Source organism: Paramisgurnus dabryanus, chromosome 23 (genome assembly GCF_030506205.2).
Source record: "Paramisgurnus dabryanus chromosome 23, PD_genome_1.1, whole genome shotgun sequence".
Classification (NCBI taxonomy): domain Eukaryota; kingdom Metazoa; phylum Chordata; class Actinopteri; order Cypriniformes; family Cobitidae; genus Paramisgurnus; species Paramisgurnus dabryanus.
In genome coordinates, this window is record NC_133359.1 from 27,147,546 (window position 1) to 27,167,561 (window position 20,016).

Below are 20,016 nucleotides of genomic sequence, written 5' to 3' on the forward strand. Positions count from 1 at the left end.
GTGATGCACATAGGTTCACTTGACGTGCAGAACACATATTTTAAAATTATGACCCACACACATGACGAATTTCGCATCGAGCACCCTCGAAAAAAGAAGTCACCAGCCTTCACTGGTATATATCAACAATAAAATACAATATTATTGATCACATTTCCCTACAGAAAAGCCTTATGAAATTCACATGTAGAAAAGCACATGATCACATGTGAAATGTATGTGGGTTTTTTCTATCAGAAAGGACAGGAGATGAGTATGGGATCTTTAATGTGCCTTTTTTGTTTATAGGTACTTTCATTAAAATACTGTAATATTTATATCATCATGATTTGGCAAAGAGCTTGACTTTTATACTGTATGTGTCTTCTTTGTCCTTTTTGGACCCATTTCCTTTTATTGTATGTATATAAAATTATCATAATTTTAATGGTAGTAATCATCTAAAAAAAAAAACAAGTCATATATATGGATTACTTTTATGATACTTTCTAAAATTAACCAGGTAATACATTAATAATACATTTATAATACATTTATTACAAACCCAATAATAATCATCATTTCACAACAATGCTGCACACACAAGTCAGTAGTTTTTGACAGATGACGTTTAATTGAATTGGCACCTGACATTCAAATCACTATTAAATGGCCGTGTTTCATGATTCAACAACACAATGTGAGGCATCATACTGTAAAGCAAAGGCATGAAACTAGAAACATTAAACAGATGTGAACTACAAAAGCTTTCAAGTCTTCATATATGTTATTTTATCAAGCACGACAGCATGAGCATCAGTTTGACATGTAATCCAGCAAGTGTACTGTGTAGTGGACTGCAGTGAACAAGCTGGGGGGAAGCAGTGCACTATGTAGTGTTTATAAGCGGTACAGGCACTCAGTCAGTATATACACAATACAGTATCTAGTGCATTTATCCATACACCACACAAAAGACTTCAGTGATATAAGCAGCAGGAATATCTCAGAGAAAAGTGATTAATGGATGTTGACAGGTTTGTAAAGAGTGAATAAGAACACGACTATATTGTTATTGTCTTTAGTACGTGGTCCTGTAACTGTTGGTGATGGTATTTTAGTCAACATATGATTTGCAGGAAGCTACACTGATGTCTCACAGAGTTCATTTAAAGTCAAAGCTATAAAAGCATGTCCAGATCACATTGAAAATTAAGAGAGAAATATGAAATTATATTTTGCATTAAGAAAATGAACATTGAATTATCATTTTGTGTGCCGTATTTCAAATTCTCTGTCATTCGATAGCGTAGATAGAACAACACACTGAAATTTTTTAAATTTTTTGTTGCTGATCTATAAAAAAATCATTTTTGGGATATGTGGGAATATTTTTAATATTGACTAAGGCCATGTCGTAGATTGAAATTAAACTTTGATGCTCCTAATCTCATCATTATGTTATCAATTTCATAGACACAATATTATGCCTTAAACTAGTCTTAATACTGTATGTTGATAGAAATAATTAAGTCATTTTCATACACTTTTTTAAAACTACAATTATACATTTGCAATTTTATCACATGCTGGGCATAGATTAATCTAAAATAATTCTCATAGTAATTCTTTGCATAATATATGAGTTTGTGCTATGTGTAATTATTATGTGTATAAATAAATAAATAAATAAATAAATATATATATATATATATATATATATATATATATATATATATATTTATTTTTATTTATTTTTATATATTCTATATCATACATAAATAAAAAATTATATACAAATTAGGGCTGTCAAAAGATTAATCGCGATTAATCGCATCCAAAATAAAAGTTTGTGTTTACATAACATATGTGTGTGTACTGTGTATAATTATTATTTATATATAAAAACACACCCAATCATGTATATATTTAAGAAAAAATTGTTATATTTATATATAAAATATTTATATTTATATATAATATAAATTATAGAAATGTATATACAGTATTTAAATGCAAATATTTCTTAAATATATACATGAATGTGTGTGTATTTATATATACATAATATTTATACACAGTACACACACATATGCTATGTAAACACAAACTTTTATGTTGGATGCGATTAATCGTGATTAATCTTTTGACAGCCCTTATACAAATAAAAGATTTCTTAAATGTATATGTATGTGTTTAATATACATAATATTTACACACAGCACAAACTCGTATATTATGCAAATATTACTTTTATTTTGTATGAGATTAATCTAGAGTAAACTATGCTCAGCACTTTATCATACATTTATAATTGCATTCAGTATAATGAATACTACCTTGCATTCATTTATTGAAATCATAATAATCGATTTACATGCATGAGTTTTTGTAATCTTATACACACACACAATACAAAAACTCATGATTCGAATGTATGGTTTTAAAATAGCTTCATTTTCTTAATGTAAAATTCTTATGGAGTAAACTATGACCTGTTCTTTGCATGAGTTACTCTACAGACACATCACTATATGGTATAATGCATCCGAGCGCTTCCGAAAGCCGGAATACTGGAGCCAGCTACAGTAGATCCCGCTTCGTTCCCGAATGTCCACCAGTGTGTCCGCTTTCGGTGCCGCTCAGATAATTGTTAGAATTATCTGCGCTGGCGTGGTTATTTTAAGAGCAGAGAGCTTTCTTTAGCATGTGACGTTGATTTTGCGTTTTAAGCAGTGCTCCGGTATTAGCAATGAATGCTGGGAACTGTCCAAAGGAGTCGATTCTGTATTTGTGTTAAATCATCCGAATAGAATACACATATTTTATCGGTGGGGTCAAAGTGCAAATGTCTTTGGCGGCAATGTTACCATAGTAACACTGCAGTGGCGTCTCTATTTAGTCAATTACCGACGGCGTCATCAGTAGTGTCAGTCACATCTGTGCCGCTGTCCAGACCTCCTCTTGAACGCCAGATCTTTACTGTCCGGTCACTGCAAAGTGAGAGAGGAGTGTTGATGTGAATAAACAATTAACTATCCCTTTAAAAACAAGAAATTGTTTAGATAATAATAATAATATGGTTCATAATTATTATAATGCACTTTTTAATTTGGCAAGTGTGTCATTAAAAGCACCGTGCAACAATCCCTATAAACTATTTGAATGGATTAATATAAAAATGTGTATGTGTATGTGTGTAATACTCACTCTGAGGCAGTGAACAGATGAGTGCTGTTAGTGGAGATGCCGTTAATGGGACTCTCATGACCCCTGATCTCCCCGAGGGGACTCAGCGTGTCCGTGTGCCAGAGTTTGAGAACTCCTCCTCTACAGCCGCTTAGCAGGATGGGAGACGCAGGGACGATTCCCAGAGCGCAAACCCAGTCACGGTGAGCGTTGGGTACCTGCTGTAGATCAAGCAGCTCATTAAATGTTTATTCATCAGACACAGACTGATTCAATCACTTCCTGATGAGTTCATTAGCTTCTTCCTGGTCGCAGGAATCTCAGGTCTGATTAATCGTCTGATTGGCTAATTACTTGCGGAAGGCCATTCGCTGCCTGAGAACCGTAATGATGAGCTGCCCTGTTATTTTCTGTTGTCAAACAGAAAAACCTTTCATGAAAAGTTAACTTTTTTAACTGATTTACAGATGCATTATGAATTCAGGTGGAGATGTGTTTAAGTGCAATAAAAATAATTTCTCAATAAATATAAAATCCTAAAATGGTACTGTAGGTCACCTGAGAGTTAAACGTCATTTGCTGCAAATCTTGATTAATGGCATATTTACGTCTTAGTTCATTATCATTCACGGACCCTTATTATAAAGTGTAACATTTATAAATAATGTACATTATGGATTTACCTGCAACAGGTCCTTGCGGGCCAGGTCCCATTTCTTAATGCCATTGTCTCTGGAGCCGCTGAACAAACAGTCCCCCTGAACCACCAGAGACTCAATGCCATCATAGTGGGGCGGCTCAAAGTTATGTGTGGGACTGATACTACCCACAGCGCCCTCTGTCACATCAAACATCTACAGGACAGTTCAAGAAATACAAGGTCACATTTATTAGGTTTTTACGCGAAAATGTTTTCCAATTAATAATGGTGTATACCCGTGTTCAAATTATGTCAAAGATTATGGGTGTCCCCTAGCTAAGCCCCCCCTCCGGTCATTATAGGGTCGCCATGATTTCACAAAGTAAGTAAAATTTTAATCAAAGAAACCTCAAATTACCCTCAACTCATACCCTTACCATTTTTACCCCTCAAATAAGTGTAAATAGTTTGAGAAGAATTTTTTTAAAACCTCCTCCAGAAAACAGTGTGAGGTACACTTGAGTTTAAATTTATATTAGACAGAAATCTTTTGGATAAGTTTATTGCAAAATAATGGAAAGTATCGCTTTGTGGTCGCGCAGCACGAGAATTTTACATTCAGGTAGTATTTTAATTTTAATAAAAACTAGGGGACCCCCACTAATTAATATTTTTGTGTTCTTTATAGGGGGTCCCTTAGTGCTTGTAGGAGGTCCGGGACCACCCCAGCCCCCCCCACCAATTCGAACACTGGTGTATACACATGCACACACAAACATATACACACCTTGATGTAGTGATCCTTTGAGCCGGTGATAACAAGATCTTGTCCATTACAGGTCTGATCTACAGTCAAACACATGACTGGACTCAGGTGCCCTGTTAACTTCCCTGTAGACACGAATCTGACATAGAGAGTGAGTGTGTTAGATAAATATACAGGCACTTTTTAAACCTTTTATAGTCGTTTTGTTATTTTAAAGTCACATAAAGGTTGTCTAAGAAACTTTGCAATACTTTTTCAAATTGGATTTAAATGCCTTTTATGCATAGATTTGATTGTTTTACTCTTGAATGTCAGGCACAAAATGCAATAATTAATTTAGCAAAAACGGAAAATATTATTTAACATATAACTTTGAATTTAGGAAGTTGAAGTTGAACATTTCTCAACTTTTCAAGCGGCAACGCGTGCGTCAGCCAATCATATCGCCTTATGCAAATAACCTAGGCAGAGCCAGCCAATTACTTTTATGGAAGACCGGAGCTTGTGTTGCGACCACTGTGATTGGCCGTTGGCCACCTCTGACAAGCCTCCGTCAAGCATCAACGCTTACGCCCCATGTGAATGTACCGTTAACCCCTAGTTGCTTCAGAGGCGACCTCTGACATGTATAGCAATTGTAAGTTGCTATGGATAAAAGCAACAGCTAAATAAATAAATGTAAATGTTATTCCAAAATTTGTAAAGGTTAAATTCACCACAAAATGACTTTACAAAATCACGGTTTGGATAGAGTTGGAAAGAATAGACCCAAAAAGTGAAATTTTGCAAAAGTGTTTATTAAAGGATTACTATTTAATAAAAAAAATCCAGATAATTTACTCACCCCCATGTCATCCAAGATGCTTATGTCTTTCTTTGTGCAGTCGAGGAAAAAAAATCAGGTTTTTTGAGGAAAACATTCCAGGATTTTTCTCCATGTAATGGATTTTATTGAACCTCAACAGTACAGTTTAATGCAGTTTAAAATTGCAGTAGTTTTTCATACGTCATGTGTGACCTTTGACGTGATTACGTAATACGCAAGGTCACGCTGGGGCGTCGCATGGCTAGTGTAATGTTGCGTTTACACCAGCCGCGGTAGGAGCGGCAAAAAACGTGTTTGAGTTCACTCACTTTATTCGCGCTTGAAAGCCATGCGTAAAAGCCGCGCGTGAAATTGTAGTCATTCGAGAAATTCACGCGGAAATTCGCGTCATGGGAGGGGCTTCTGCGACTCCGCGGAGAGTCCGCCACTTCGCTCGCTTCCTGTAATCACGTCACTTCTACAGCAAGGTCCTGATTGGTTAACGCGGCCCGGAAATCCGCCGAAGTTCAGATTTTTCAACTTGCGCGTTTCCCGCAATGTTAAATTTACATGTTAAGTCAATGCAAAGACGCAATTACACGCTTATTATTATCTTGTCTTATCTAAATTGCCGTCTCTACCGTGGCTGGTGTAAACGCAACATAAGACCATAAGTTATGGTTTGAAAGTACTTTTTTTGGGGGGACGAAACTGACAATGGTTTCGTTAGATAAGACCCTTATGCCTCGGTTAGGAACTGCAAACCAATAAAGTGGTCCAATAAAGTACATTATGCAGAGAAATTTTTTATATTTTTACCTCAAAAAAACGAATTTCTTCTTGACTAAACAAAGAGATAAACATCTTGGATGCATGGGGGGAGTAAATTATCTGAATGTTTTTATGAAAGTGGAGTAATCCTTTAAAGTGGTAATTTTTTTATAAATCTATATGGCCAGTAGTGCCCAAAATTAAAGGAACACTCATAGGTGATAAATATAATGCTAGGTAGAAGTAATACCGTCTGAGGTCCCACATGCGCACAGAGTTGCCTGCAGCAGCGTAGAGAACGGTGCCGCTCGGGTTCAGATATATCTGGTTGATCTGGTTCTCTCCGGCCGGGATGGTGACGGTGCGGTTTGTACTGGCTGCACACGTGTCACCGGGGTTCACCAGACCTGATGAACTAAACCAGATATAGAAACAGAGCGGAGCAGTTTATTCAATTATGGTAAAGACTGCAAATGCACTATATAACAGAACATTATAGACACTTATAAGGTCAAGCACATCAAATGCACATTTGCACCGGATGAGCAGATCTGTTTGACACTACCAAGTGTCGCAAGTTTTGACCAGTAGGTGATGCTGCAGGCAAATTAATATAGTTTTCAGGGCAATGTGGCAACAATTTTTGCAACATTGTTAAGGTTTATGAAAAGGGAACTGTGTTAAAAACCAATACTCATAATTTGTTAATCTGTTGACGCAATAGATAGAAATAGACACATGGCAAATTACAATTCATTTATTAACTCTTAGCCAGCATTAAGAGAGCCTGAAACAAATGTGACAAATATTTTAAAAGAATGACAAATATTAATTGGTCAAATATTTAATTCTGTCTTGGGCATAGACTCACGTGAGTGTTCGTATGCACTTGGCCGAATCTCGAATGTCCCACACTTTGATGTAGGAAGTGGAGACGGTGAACACCAGACTGGAGCTGTAACGCACAGAGACGACGTTGTTGGGATGGCCGCCCAAATACATGATCTCCTGTCCCGTCACCAGGTTCCACACCTTACAGGTCCGGTCTAAAGGGAGTAACAGAGTCACATAATAAACACAACAAAACCTTAAGGTTAAAACAGTACAGCAGTAAATTTACTTTGTTGAGTTCCTCAGTGCCTCTTTAAAAAAATCCCAAGGGAGGTATCCCAAAGACTACTGTTTATCTTCGTAGTTATAAGGTCCGTCAAAAATGTGTTTTCTTGTATGCTTTTGATATTTTGGTATATCAATATTTTGCCATTTATTTATTTTTCAATATTTTTTAGTGTCAATAAAAATCAAGTTGCTACTGTGACAACTTACCCCATATGTAGCATAATAACACACCCCACTATATAATATACACTAATAGTAAACTCAAATAATATAAGTAACAGTTTGTTACAGGGCTTGTAAAAAGATTTAAAAGCAAAAGTTCTTTTTCCAATAATTTGAGAGCTGGTAATAAATGATGTTTATAGATGAAGACCTTTAGATCCAGTGAAGAGGAGGTCATCGGTGGAGTCGACACATAGCACAGCTTTACTGTGACCCTCGGCTATATGCACACACTGCAGAGATCCGGCACGACTGCTCTTCGACACAGGAACGGGGCTGATCACACCTCTGACGCACGTCAACAAATCAAAATTCAGCTTCAGTTAATTCCTCTACTAAATCTTGTGTAAATTCAAAACATTGTTGCAAAGGTTTATGGATAAAACAAAAAGAGCATGCGTGCCAGTGGACGACATTATGAAATTCATCTTCATGCAGCATAAGAAACATGTAAAGAAAATGAATAGTGTGGGTTTTTGTGTAAGAAGACCTCAGTGAAAAAAACAAACATTTATAATGAAATAGTCATACATAATACAAATAATAAGTGCTTTTGCTTGTGATTTTTTTTCTATTTTGAAGCGTTTCATGACTTGTTTAATGCTAAATGTGTCCCAGTTTGAAGACACATGACTGAATTTAACGCTCATATTGCTGACAAATACAACTTGTGACATATGAATAATTCTTACATTTTTTGGTCATGTCACAATGCCATTCTTTATTTTAAAAAGTATTAAAGTGTTCAAATAATATAAAATACTGGCATTTTTATTATTTCTCTCATTCCCTGCTCCTGTCTGTCATACGTGTAATTATATTATGTTATTACCCGTGTATGCCAAGCATCTCCAACAACTACTGCAACTACTTAAAATAAACGCAGAGCAGACAAATGCAAATAAACATCCTTAGAGAAATACATACATTGATATAAAATAAACATAATTTCTTGTTTTTTGATTTGTGTTTGGCGATATGCCCCATTTTGAGATTGTCCTATCGTCAGCCTGTGAGATTGCCAATACATGACAGTATCGGGGGGCTGGGCAATAGATTACTTATTTATTTTTTTGTTCATTTTTTACGAATTTATGACAAGCCACTTGATTGGTGGACAAAAAGCTGACTTACTTTAAGGGCAACACTGTCATGAGCGCAACCTTCTTTAAACTGATGCCATTAATCTGAGCGCGTTATTAAAGTCCAGGTGGTCTGAAATTTCCTGCATGCCAGGGAGGGGGAACAACTCACTTGCTGGTTTTAACCATAGACATTATATATGTAGACGCCTCATGACGTGCTGGAACGTAATCCAGTGTCGCCGACATATTGGTTGGGATCGCACCAGAGTCAATCGGAGTCGACGTGGAGCGAGCAATTATCCCTGTATTTAAAGGATTAGTCCATTTTCTTACAAAAATCCAGATAATTTACTCACCCCATGTCATCCAAAATGTTGATGTTTTTCTTTGTTCAGTTGAGAAGAAATTATGTTTTTTTTAGGAAAACATTCCAGGATTTTTCTCATTTTAATGGACTTTAATGGAACACTTAACACTTAACTCAACGCTTAACGTTTTTTTTTCAATGGAGTTTGAAAGGACTATAAACGATCCCAAACGAGGCATAAGGGTCTTATCTAGCGAAACAATGGTCATTTTTGACAAGAAAAATAAAAAATATGCACTTTTACACCACAACTTCTCGTCTATCTCCGGTCCCGTGAAGCGCCGGCGTAACTGCGTAGTGACGTAGAGAGGTCACGTGTTACATATATGAAACGCACATTTGTGGACCATTTTAAACAATAAACTGACACAAAGACATTAATTAGTATCATTCCACATACAACAATGTCGGAACGGTCCTCTTTCTCCACACTTGTAAACACTGGGGCGGAGTTTCGCGTTCGTCCTCTGTGACCTCTTGACGTGATGACGTATTGCGTGAGGTCATGCTGGCGCATCACACGACCGGAGATAGACGAGAAGTTGTGGTTTAAAAGTGCTTATTTTTTATTTTTCGTGTCAAAAATGACAATCATTTCGCTAGATAAGCCCCTTATGCCTCGTTTGGGATTTTTTAGAGTCCTTTGAAACTCTGTTGAAAAAAACTGTTAAGTGTTGAGTGAAGTGTTAAGTGTTGGGTTCTATTGAAGTCCATTAAAATGAGAAAAATCCTGGAATGTTTTCCTCAAAAAACATAATTTCATCTCGACTGAACAAAGAAAGACATCAACATTTTGGATGACATGGTGGTGAGTAAATTATCTGGATTTTCTTAAGAAAATGGATTAATCCTTTAATAACCAGTGCAGTATTGATACCAGATCGCATGGGATTACCTTTCACAAGTAAGATTCAACAACTATTTTAGTTATTTTACCATTTATCCTGTAATATTATGTCATCGTAATAAACGTTTCTTACATGTGAAGATACGATAAAAATTCAGGGATTTATGATTATTGTAGTGGAGGATACACCTTCCTCAGTTGAAATAAATGTGTGGGGGGGACCCATCCAAGATGGTGGCTGCGCCGATACGTCAGCTCCAATAGGCACCTTCAGTCTATGTGGTGTCTACGTAAATAATGTCTATGGTTTTAACCTTCTGTGCGCCTAACAACCTCTCTAGATTCCAAGTCATGCGCATAACAAGTTCAGGTGCTAGAAGGAGTCCATGCTGCCCGCATTCAGGTCCAAGCAAGAGTCCAAGACGCGTGCATTAAGACAAGGTGCGTGCGAGAAGGAAAGCTCTCTCACGCAAAGACAACAGTGCGAGGAAAAGCATGTGCATTTTAATGTTAAACTATGATGATAATAATAATAACTAAAGCCCGCTATCGGCAATATGTCTGACGATCGCCGATACACGATACTTATTGTCTAATGGCACAACCCTATCTGTCAATGTAACAGAAAAAAAGGGATGCAAATAATCAGAGCAGTAAGGCAAGAACTTCCATTCAGCTCAATGTTTACATGGATTTGGCATTATAAGGACATTAAGTATATTCAGAGTTTAATATCTGCAGCTGTCTCTTGCTGCAAAGCTAACCATTAAATCTGTTATCTGAAAAGAAATAGCATGGAAACTGCATTTACAGACATAAAATCTTGAACTGTGAATGTTCTAGCAGGGTCAAATCTAAACCAGAAAGCCATGCTGAGTTGACGTTGTGTCGCATTTCATGTGAACTATTATATAACACTATGATTAGAAACTGTAAAGTGAATTTATATATTCTTTAAAAATATATATCAAAATATATATCAAACATACTGCAATAAAACCATCTAAGAATAAAAGCTGAGTTTCAGATATAATGCATTTTGGTCTGATGGCATTTACCAGAGTAATTGGTGTAATATAAAAGTAAGTGGGATTCTTAAGTACTTGTAATATTGATATTATAAAGCTAACAGTTTCATTATAGCAGTCCGTGTAAACATAACATAGTTTGAATAGGGCATGCTTTTTTCATAAGCCGATGTTTTTTTGTTAGCTTATATGCCAAACTTTAAACCAGATCCAGTAGTGTGTTATAAATATTAGCGCACAGAGGCAAAAATTGTTTTTTAATATCAAAAGTTGCAGTTGTAACATTCTGCCACTGGGGGAGCTAGCTCTTACTGTATGATCTCTTTAGCTTTAGCCTTGTCAGCTTGTCCCTTGTCATAAGTCTTCCTGCGGGACACAGGGGAAGGTTCCGGTACTCTCTTTTGCCCCCCTGTTGGAAGTCTGTTGCCAGAGCTGCTACTTTAAGATCCATTTGCAATGTGACAAAAAGAAACATGAAATAAAACAAAAAGACTGAACAGAAAATGACAACAACATAAGATGGACAGCATGCACAGTAAAGCAAATAAATAATCTAACATAACTGTTGAACCTGTTAAAAGATTACATGTAAAAGTGCTGATTAAGAGGTAGGATTAACAAACAGCTATTCTTGCAAAAACTTTTGATTCGTGATTCATTTTAAGATTTTAAGTTTGCAGATTGTTGTAAACCTGCAGTTTTTCGCAAGTTCTTAGTAGTAGTGGAAAATTGTCCATTGTTATCAAAGCTTTGGCAATTATCTACCACCACTTGCAAGATTTTTTTTATAGTTCAGCATTTTTACCTCTTCCTATTCAAACACACTTAAATTGCCTTGTCAGTTCATTAGTAAAGACTCCAAGATGGGAAGTAATGAGGTCAGATGTGGGAGAAAGCCAAAAGGAGCACCGTTGGTGTGCCTCCAGAAACAGGATTGGGAAACGCTGTTCTAGTGAAACTTTGGAAAAACTGTATAACTGGTAAGCAGTTTACCGTCAAAGCTTTGCAATTTTCTACTGCTACACTACAGGCAAGAAGTTCTTGGGTGAAAGTTTGGCAAATATACACAGCTGACTGGAAAGCAGTTTTTGTGCTGAGTGGAAAGCTCTTGGCAATGTTCTGTTTCACCACTGGCAAGCAGTTCTTTGGCAAACCTTTAACAGATACCCACAGTACCACTGCTGGCAAGCAGTTGTTTGGCAAACCTTTTTCTACTGTCCCACCATACATATACACATCTATCACAACTGGAAACAGTTCACTGGGAAAACTTTGGCAGATCTCTACCATCAATAGTAAGTGGTTCTGTGATGAACATTTGGCAAGCAGTTCTCTTGCAATTGGCAAAAAATGGTAATTTTTCTACTGTTGGACTACTGGCAAGCAGTTTTTTGGCCAACTTTTAGCCAGTTTATACGGTCCCACCATACATATACACATCTATTACAACTGGAAAAGTTTTTGGTGAACCTTTGGCAATTATCTGCCACTACTGGCAAGCAATTCTTTGGCAAACATTTGACAGATATCTAACACTACTGGCAGCAGTTCACTGGGAAACCTTTGGCAATCTCTACCACTACCAGCAAGCGGTTCTGTGATGAACATTTGGCAAGTAGTTCTCTTGCAAACCCTTGGCAATTTTTCTACTGTTGGACTATTGGCAAGCAGTTGTTTGGCAAACCTTTAGCCAATTTCTACAGTCCCACCATACATATACACATCTATCACAATTGGAAAACAGTTCTTGATTAATCTTTGGCAATTATCTGTCAGTACTGGCAAGCAGTTCTTTGGCAAACCTTTGACAAATATCTACGCCTACTGGCAGCACTTCACTGGGAAACCTTTGACAGATATCTTCCACTGCTGGAAAGCAGTTCACTGGCAAACTTTTATCCATTTTATACTGTCCCACCATACATATACACATCTATCACAACTGAAAACAGTTAACCGGGAAACCTTTGGCAGATCTCTACCACCAATAGTAAGTGATTCTTTGATGAACATTTGGCAATCAGTTCTCTTGCAAACCCTTGGCAATTTTTCTACTGTTGGACTACTGGCAAACAGTTTTTTGGCAAACCTTTAGCCAGTTTCTACGGTCCCACCATACATATACACATCTATCAAAACTGGAAAAGTGTTTGGGGAACTTTTGGCAATTATCTGCTACTACTGGCAAGCAATTCTCTGACAAACCTTTGACAGATATGTTACACTACGGGCAGCACTTCACTGGGAAACCTTTGGCAAATCTTTACCACTACTGGCAAGGAGTTCTGTGATGAAAACTTGGCAAGCAGTTCTCTTGCAAACCCTTGGCAATTTTACTACTGTTGGACTACTGGCAAGCAGTATTTTGGCAAACCGTTAGCCAATTTCTACAATCCCAGCATACATATACACATCTATCACAACTGGAAAACAGTTTTTGGTTAACCATTGGCAATTATCTGCCACTACTGGCAAGCAGTTCTTTGGCATAACCTTTGACAGATATCTACGCCTACTGGCAGCACTTCACTAGGAAACCATTGGCGCTGGCAAGCAGTTCTGTAAGGAACATTTGGAAAGCAGTTCTCTTGCAAACCCTTTGCATTTTTTTCTACTGTTGGACTACTGTCAAACAGTTTTGTGGCAAACATTTGACAGATATCTACCACTAATGGCAAGCAGTTCACTGGCAAACCTTTGACAGATATCTACCACTAATGGCAAGCAGTTCACTGGCAAACCTTTGACAGATATCTACCACTACTGGCAAGCAGTTCACTGGCAAACCTTTGGTCAGTTTCTACTGTCCCACCATTGGCAAGCAGGTTTTGGCAAATATCTACCAATACTTGCAAGCAGTTTTCTTTTGATGCTTTGGCAAATCTCTACCACAACTAGTAAGCATTTCTCTTGGAAAGTTTGGTCAAATATCTATCACTACTGATAAGGCATTTTTGTTAAGGATTTCTCCTAAAAAGTTAAGTCATGCTGGCCAACAGTTCCCAGGAAAACCTTTAACAATTATCTACAATACCACTATTAGTAAGCAGTTCTTTGGCAAACCTTTGGAAAATAACTACCACTACTGAACCTATGGGAATTCTCCACCACAACTAGTATGCAGTTCTCCTGGAAAACATTGGCAAATATCAATCACTACTGCCAAGAAGTTTTCTAGTAAGCCTTAAGAAAATATCTGTCACTCAACAAGAGTTGACACTTTTACTAAGAAATGTAAATTGTAAGGAAGACAAAGCAGGCGTAGTTAGGTCATGCATAATGTAAGATGGAGCGGTTAGTCATTTCAGTACAACAAGACGACATTAAGAAGCACTAAGATTCTGCCTACACTTACATGCTACCCATTCTGGAGGTCAAGCCAGCAGGAAGCATGTAGTCCCTGTCTCTGACTGTATTTCCAGCAGACTCCAGGTCTCCAGTCCCCTCTATTGTCTCACTCATTGGGTGTAGAGGTGTCTCTGGGCCACAGTCACAGTTGTTAACATACAGTAATTCCATTTGAGTAGTGGTTCTTCTCCGAGCCTGTGTTAGAATTGCAGAAATATATAGATATAAATTGTTACATTGGGATGTGCAAGTAGTTATTCTGCAGCTATTTTTATGCAAAGCAACTTAAAACCAGGGTATACTTCAGACCATCAGATCAGCATTGAGCCCTATATCATAAGACAATCTTAAGGGTCAATCACTCTAGAGAAACATGTGGTAAGGTTAAGCCGTTTTTATGGTTCACCCTTACAAACCTTTGGTTAACTAGTAAGATCTTCATTTCTAACACCCTGATCATTACTCTTCACCATCTCACTACACTAAAATTTAAACCATACCTTGGTCCTAGATTTGGTTTCGCCACATAACTTCATGATGTCTGAGGCCAGTGTGCTGCATTATGGGAAAAGATATTGACTTAGGTTTGTTTGTTCGTTAAAGCACAGATATTTACTGTAAATACACATATTCACCTTTAACAGATGTTTACTTACATTCCTTCCACAGCAGGACTCTGAGTGGACTCATCGCTGCTACTGTCATCTCCATTTTCTAAATGAGGAAAAACAAGAGGATGGATATTCCTGAAACCACAATGGGCTAGTCAGACCTTCAGAATAGCTTTAAAGACCCCATGAAATGGTTTGACATTTTTCCCATTTTCCCAAAATTCCCACGTGATTTCGGATCGGTCCAGAATGTATCCGGTGCATATCTGGTCCTGAGTCATCTACAGTCAAGACTTTCATTTAGGCAAAAAATAAAAAACACTATAAAAAGACTATAAAAGTTTAAATCTGCTAAAAGATTAATGTTGTCAACGTGCAGGAGTACAACTTAAATTTTGATATCATGGGGTCTTTAACAACTTCATAGAGGCTTAAAGGTACCTAAAAGATATAATTTTGATCTGCAATGTTTAAATAGACTTCTTCTTAAGTGTGGTAGTAATACAGAGACAAAGCAGATGAGGTTAAATTAGGCACAGCGCTACCATGCTAGTTTCTATAGTTGCTGATCCCAACCGTTTTCTGACATTGTCTGCAACCAAAAAGAGGCTAGCAAAACATAGTTGTGTAAAGGAGGAATGAGGGAACAAAAATGATAAATCGTTAAACAAGGATAGAAATTAGTATGTCCTACAAGGACCAGAAGAGTCGTCACATTTTCCTGCCAAGGGACTGTGACCTATGCTAGTGCTTATAACTAGCATGTTGCTAGGGATTGGTGGTTTAATATGGTCACGGGTAGAGGAGGTGTGAAAGGATGAACAGAAGCCTCATGCACCTGCGGATGGGACCGCTAGCCTGTGGTTAGTCCAAGGTGGTAACCATGCACTCATTACAGAGAGAGTGTACGGCTACTGGTACTCACCCGAGGGCATGTTACCTAGTTCTGTTTCGAATCAACCAACAGGGAAACAGAAAAATAATCAACTTAGAAATCAAAAACACATTCCTCCAGATCAAACCAAATCTGACCAAAAGAAAAAATAAACTGACAGAAAAGTCCTGGTCTGCTAAATAATTATTGCCAAATTTGGTCAATGCCAGAGAGGATTCATATTGTAAAACTTAAATATGAATGAAATTTTAAGTTTAGTTTATCTCCTTGAAATTTCAGTAATAAAAAACCATTCAATCTCATTTCCCAATGTGATCCTGTAGCTCAGAGCATTGCGTTACCAGCGCAAATGTTTGATTTACAACAGCACACATACTGATAAAAACACATGAAAAACGTAACAATTTCTTCTCGACTGAACAAAGAAAGACATAAACATCTTGGATGAAGTAAATTATCAGAATTTGAAAAAATGGATATTATTATAACTTCATGACTATTAGTGATCTAAAATATATGTGATCTGAATGGTTATAAAACATTTTTTTTCATCAGAATCGATACAGAAGGTGCTGTATCAATGCATGGATCATCTGGAGTTCATGAAGATGTAACGTCATATCAAAATTTTAAACACACCGCTTTGTGCTACCATTTAATTGTATTCTTTTCTTACACATTTATAGCCTCTATGGCTATATTCACAGCAAGACCCGGTTAATCTATACACAAGTTGGGTTAAGACAATCTCCAGTTCACCTAACCTTTATGTTTTTAGACTGTAGGAAGAAAACCAGAGTACATGGAGTACTGACACCGGGAAAACATGCAAACTCCACAGAGATAAACCACAAACCAGCAGGGGCGGATTTAGTGATTTGGGGGCTCAAGGCGAACCATGTGTCGGGGCCCTAACTATGCACCCTTTATGCACCCTTTACTGTATTTTTCTCTTTTTCATCGCTATCTCTTTTTTCCTCTGAGTTACATAAGTTTCAGCCCCCAATGAGGTTGAGATTAATACTGTTTGATAATATGATTGGATTTTATACTAAGAGCAGTACTACATAGTAAAAAAGACGTGTATAACAATTATGTACTTTTTATTTTACTTTGTGTACTTAATTTCTTTAATACATTTTCATTTAATGCCACATTACATACAAAATATATTTTAAATTAAAATACTTTGTATTCAAATGAACATAATATGATGAGAAGAAACATAATATGGTTTTAAAATAATGCAATCATAGGTGTTAAGAACTCGAAATAAGATAAACAAGGGGTGAAATTTGACTTTCTATATGGATGGTAAAGTGTCATGTATTGCTTCTGCATTACATTGGGTAAACAGTTTTTATATTATTGAACTATACAGATGTCATCTATGTACACATCTTGTACTTTGATGTTCGCTAGTGATATGCAGGGCAAAGCCGAAGCATGCTCCCGTTTTCATATGAGATTTAAATGAGACTAAAGCGATCACGAATTCGTGTGCAGATTGGGGATGAATTACAATCTTTAGTGGTGCTTGGCAGACATTTCGGTGGACTAAAGCTTACTGTACCTGAGATTACACGCTAATATTATATAAACTGTAGATCCTGTGTTATTTGCGGAGCATACTCACCGGCACACTATCAGTGTCCGTGGCCGAGAGAGAGCTGTGTCTGACGGAAAAGAGGCTGAGAGCAGCACAGACCGTGGCAGTGTTTGTGTGGAGAAAAGCGGAGACTTTTGCAACATTTTTGTGTGAATCATCTTTTCTGCTCCATTGGTGTAGCTACGTTTCACTCTTAGTTTATTTCCTTGCAGCTTCGCTCTTTAATGTATCAAACTCACTCGCTGCTGCCTGCAGCTCTGCTCGCTTTGTTGATTTGAGCTACGCGCCGATATATCCGGTAGTGCATGGAATGATCCACTCTAAACTATAATGGGGGGCGCATTCATGCAGATGTAATAATAACGTTCAAACCTTTTATGGGAATATACTGAAAAACACAAAAGATGTTTAAATAGAATTCGTAATTAAACAAAATTATGATAGTTTTCTGGGAATCTTGATGATAAGCAGGGGCAAAAAGTGGCAGCTCACCAAGTACACCCCTGCATTTTGGGGCCCCTTGGTAAGGCGGGGCCCAAGGCAACTGCCGACCTTTGCCTAATGGTAAGTCCGCCCCTGCAAACCAGCCCAACTAAAAAAAACAGCTAAAACAGCATAAACAGATGAGCTGGTTTGGCTGTGTTTTGTTTACTTTTTAAGCTGGTAATGCTGGACTTTGCTGGTCTGGCTGGAAGACTAGCTGACCCACCAAGCTCAACTTTGCCAGGCTGGGAGGACCAGCTTAAACCCGCTACTTACACCTTAAAACAGCTAAAACCAGCTTCCAGCGTATGCAATAGGGGGACCATTATAGTTTCCATTAAAACAAATTCACATTAAAACCATTAAATCCAATCAAATTTATTTGATGGTTTCTATTGTTTTTTTTACCAGGGTCCTTGGTTGCCTCCTATGGAAGTGGGAGGCTCAGATATTTTGGCAAACGGGTTCACTAAGTACAAGTGCTGTGAAATGTAAACAGGTCTGAGCAATATGGTCAGGTTCCTGTATTAGTTTTGGGTGTCTAGATGCCATGGAGTCCCTACCCTGTAGAGCGTTCCCCAACAAAGCATCGAGTTCTGGGTTAAACTCCGCCTTCTCCTTCAGCATGTGGAACAGCAGCTGGTTCTGAGTGGCACTGTTGATCTCAGTTTGCTTGAGACGGCCCTCCATCACTTTTATCTGAGACTCTTTCTGAGATGCCTGTAGACCCTGTGAAGAACCAATCAAATGTAGAGTCGAGAAAAACGACGTTGAAAGCATTTAGCTGAATAAGGGCTCTGTGATCTGATACCTTATTTATGGCCATGGACATGAAATGATCGAGAAGAAATCGAGCCTCGGCCAAAGTGCAGGAACCAATCACAGCTGAGACATCAACAGCGTCGCCCTCCTCCTACACACACAGAAAACAATCCATGAGATAAGAGCCATGTCATTTAAAGTAACTATAATCATTAATGAGTGATTTGATTCAATGCAAATTGGAGAGTTTAGGTTGATTGATTATAGTTTGAGTATTTCACGAAATTGATTCAGAATCACACTGACCTAAGAAAATAACTCTAGTTTTTAGACAAAACATAGCAAATTTAAGTGAATTTGTGCTTAAAACAAGCAAAAATAATCTGCCATTTGAATAAGACATTTTTTATTGAATTTACTTAATACAAGAAAAAAATCTGCTATATATATATATATATATATATATATATATATATATATATATATATACCACGGGTCTGTTGAATGCTGTATTTTGATTGGCTGAGAAATGTTCCGTGGGTATGCATTAATTTCTGATAACCGCACACCTAAAGGGCGATTTATAGTCGTGCGTAGGTTCTACGCCGTAGGCTATCCGTAGCCTGTGCGTAGCTCTGCGTTGCCTGACGTGCACCTCACAAAATTTCTAACAGCGCGTCGGCTCTACGCGGACCGCAAGCTCTGTGATTGGTCCACCAGAACCCCTCCCGTCAGGTAAAAAAAACTGCGTCATAGGTATTTCCGTTTGAGACGGTGAAAACAAAGATGAGCCAAGTTGAGGAGTGATTTAACTCAAACTGCAACATAAGTCGCTGTTTATTTACTTCCATCATTGCTGGTCTTCTCAAATTCATTAAACTTTTGTGAAAATCATGAAAAACGCTGGCGCTGGCTGGCAACTTTTGTTTAAAATGCTGGCAGTGAAAGAGTTAATTTCAGAATTTTTTGATATTTTTACGGAAAGCAAGACAAAAATACTAAGAAAATTTTTTCTTGAAAATCATTTTTTGCAGTGTGGGTCTTATTGCAGTGTGCTCATCAATAAAATGCATCTCGATTTAAGAATTTCTAGATATTTGTGCTAAAAACTAGACAAAAATACTAAGAAAGCCATTTTGTGGTGATGTTCAAATTAAAAGTGGACATTATCTAGTGCACTCATTCAATCCCTTGATGAACCACAATGACGAGCGTTCAACCAGTATACACTTACAGTCAGATGCTACTTATCCACTGTGGCTTACACCGCATCAATTTCAACAGCTCGACACAAGTTGGCACCTGCAGCTCTTCTGGTGCCCTTAATATCCCAATTTACTCACTCTTTTAAATGCCACATATTATGCCAATTTTTACAAAATGTAATATAAGTCTCAGGAGTGTCTAGAATGTGTCTGAAGTTTCAGCTCAAAATACCCAACAGATCATTTATTATAGCATGTAAAAAAGCCCTTATTTGGGTGGGAAAA

General features: G+C 37.4%; 1 protein-coding gene across 5 annotated transcripts in view; it reads right to left on the reverse strand.

Moving 5' to 3' along the window:
* Positions 1-2,137: 2,137 nt before the first annotated feature.
* Positions 2,138-20,016, reverse strand: part of kif21a (kinesin family member 21A) — a 53,556-nt gene continuing 35,677 nt past the window's right edge. For 2 of the 5 annotated variants that reach the window (XM_065291197.2, XM_065291195.2), the window contains 14 exons: positions 18,576-18,677; positions 18,328-18,493; positions 15,703-15,723; positions 14,823-14,880; positions 14,667-14,721; positions 14,174-14,361; positions 11,131-11,256; positions 7,643-7,779; positions 7,022-7,196; positions 6,401-6,565; positions 4,596-4,713; positions 3,852-4,022; positions 3,190-3,389; positions 2,138-2,972 (listed from right to left, as the gene is read on the reverse strand). In XM_065291197.2, the coding sequence (XP_065147269.1) occupies positions 2,882-2,972; positions 3,190-3,389; positions 3,852-4,022; positions 4,596-4,713; positions 6,401-6,565; positions 7,022-7,196; positions 7,643-7,779; positions 11,131-11,256; positions 14,174-14,361; positions 14,667-14,721; positions 14,823-14,880; positions 15,703-15,723; positions 18,328-18,493; positions 18,576-18,677 (1,773 nt within the window). In that variant the 3' untranslated portion in view covers positions 2,138-2,881. The remainder of the gene's footprint in view (positions 2,973-3,189; positions 3,390-3,851; positions 4,023-4,595; positions 4,714-6,400; positions 6,566-7,021; positions 7,197-7,642; positions 7,780-11,130; positions 11,257-14,173; positions 14,362-14,666; positions 14,722-14,822; positions 14,881-15,702; positions 15,724-18,327; positions 18,494-18,575; positions 18,678-20,016) is intronic. The other 3 variants (XM_073813261.1, XM_065291196.2, XM_065291198.2) reach the window with 3 other exon arrangements.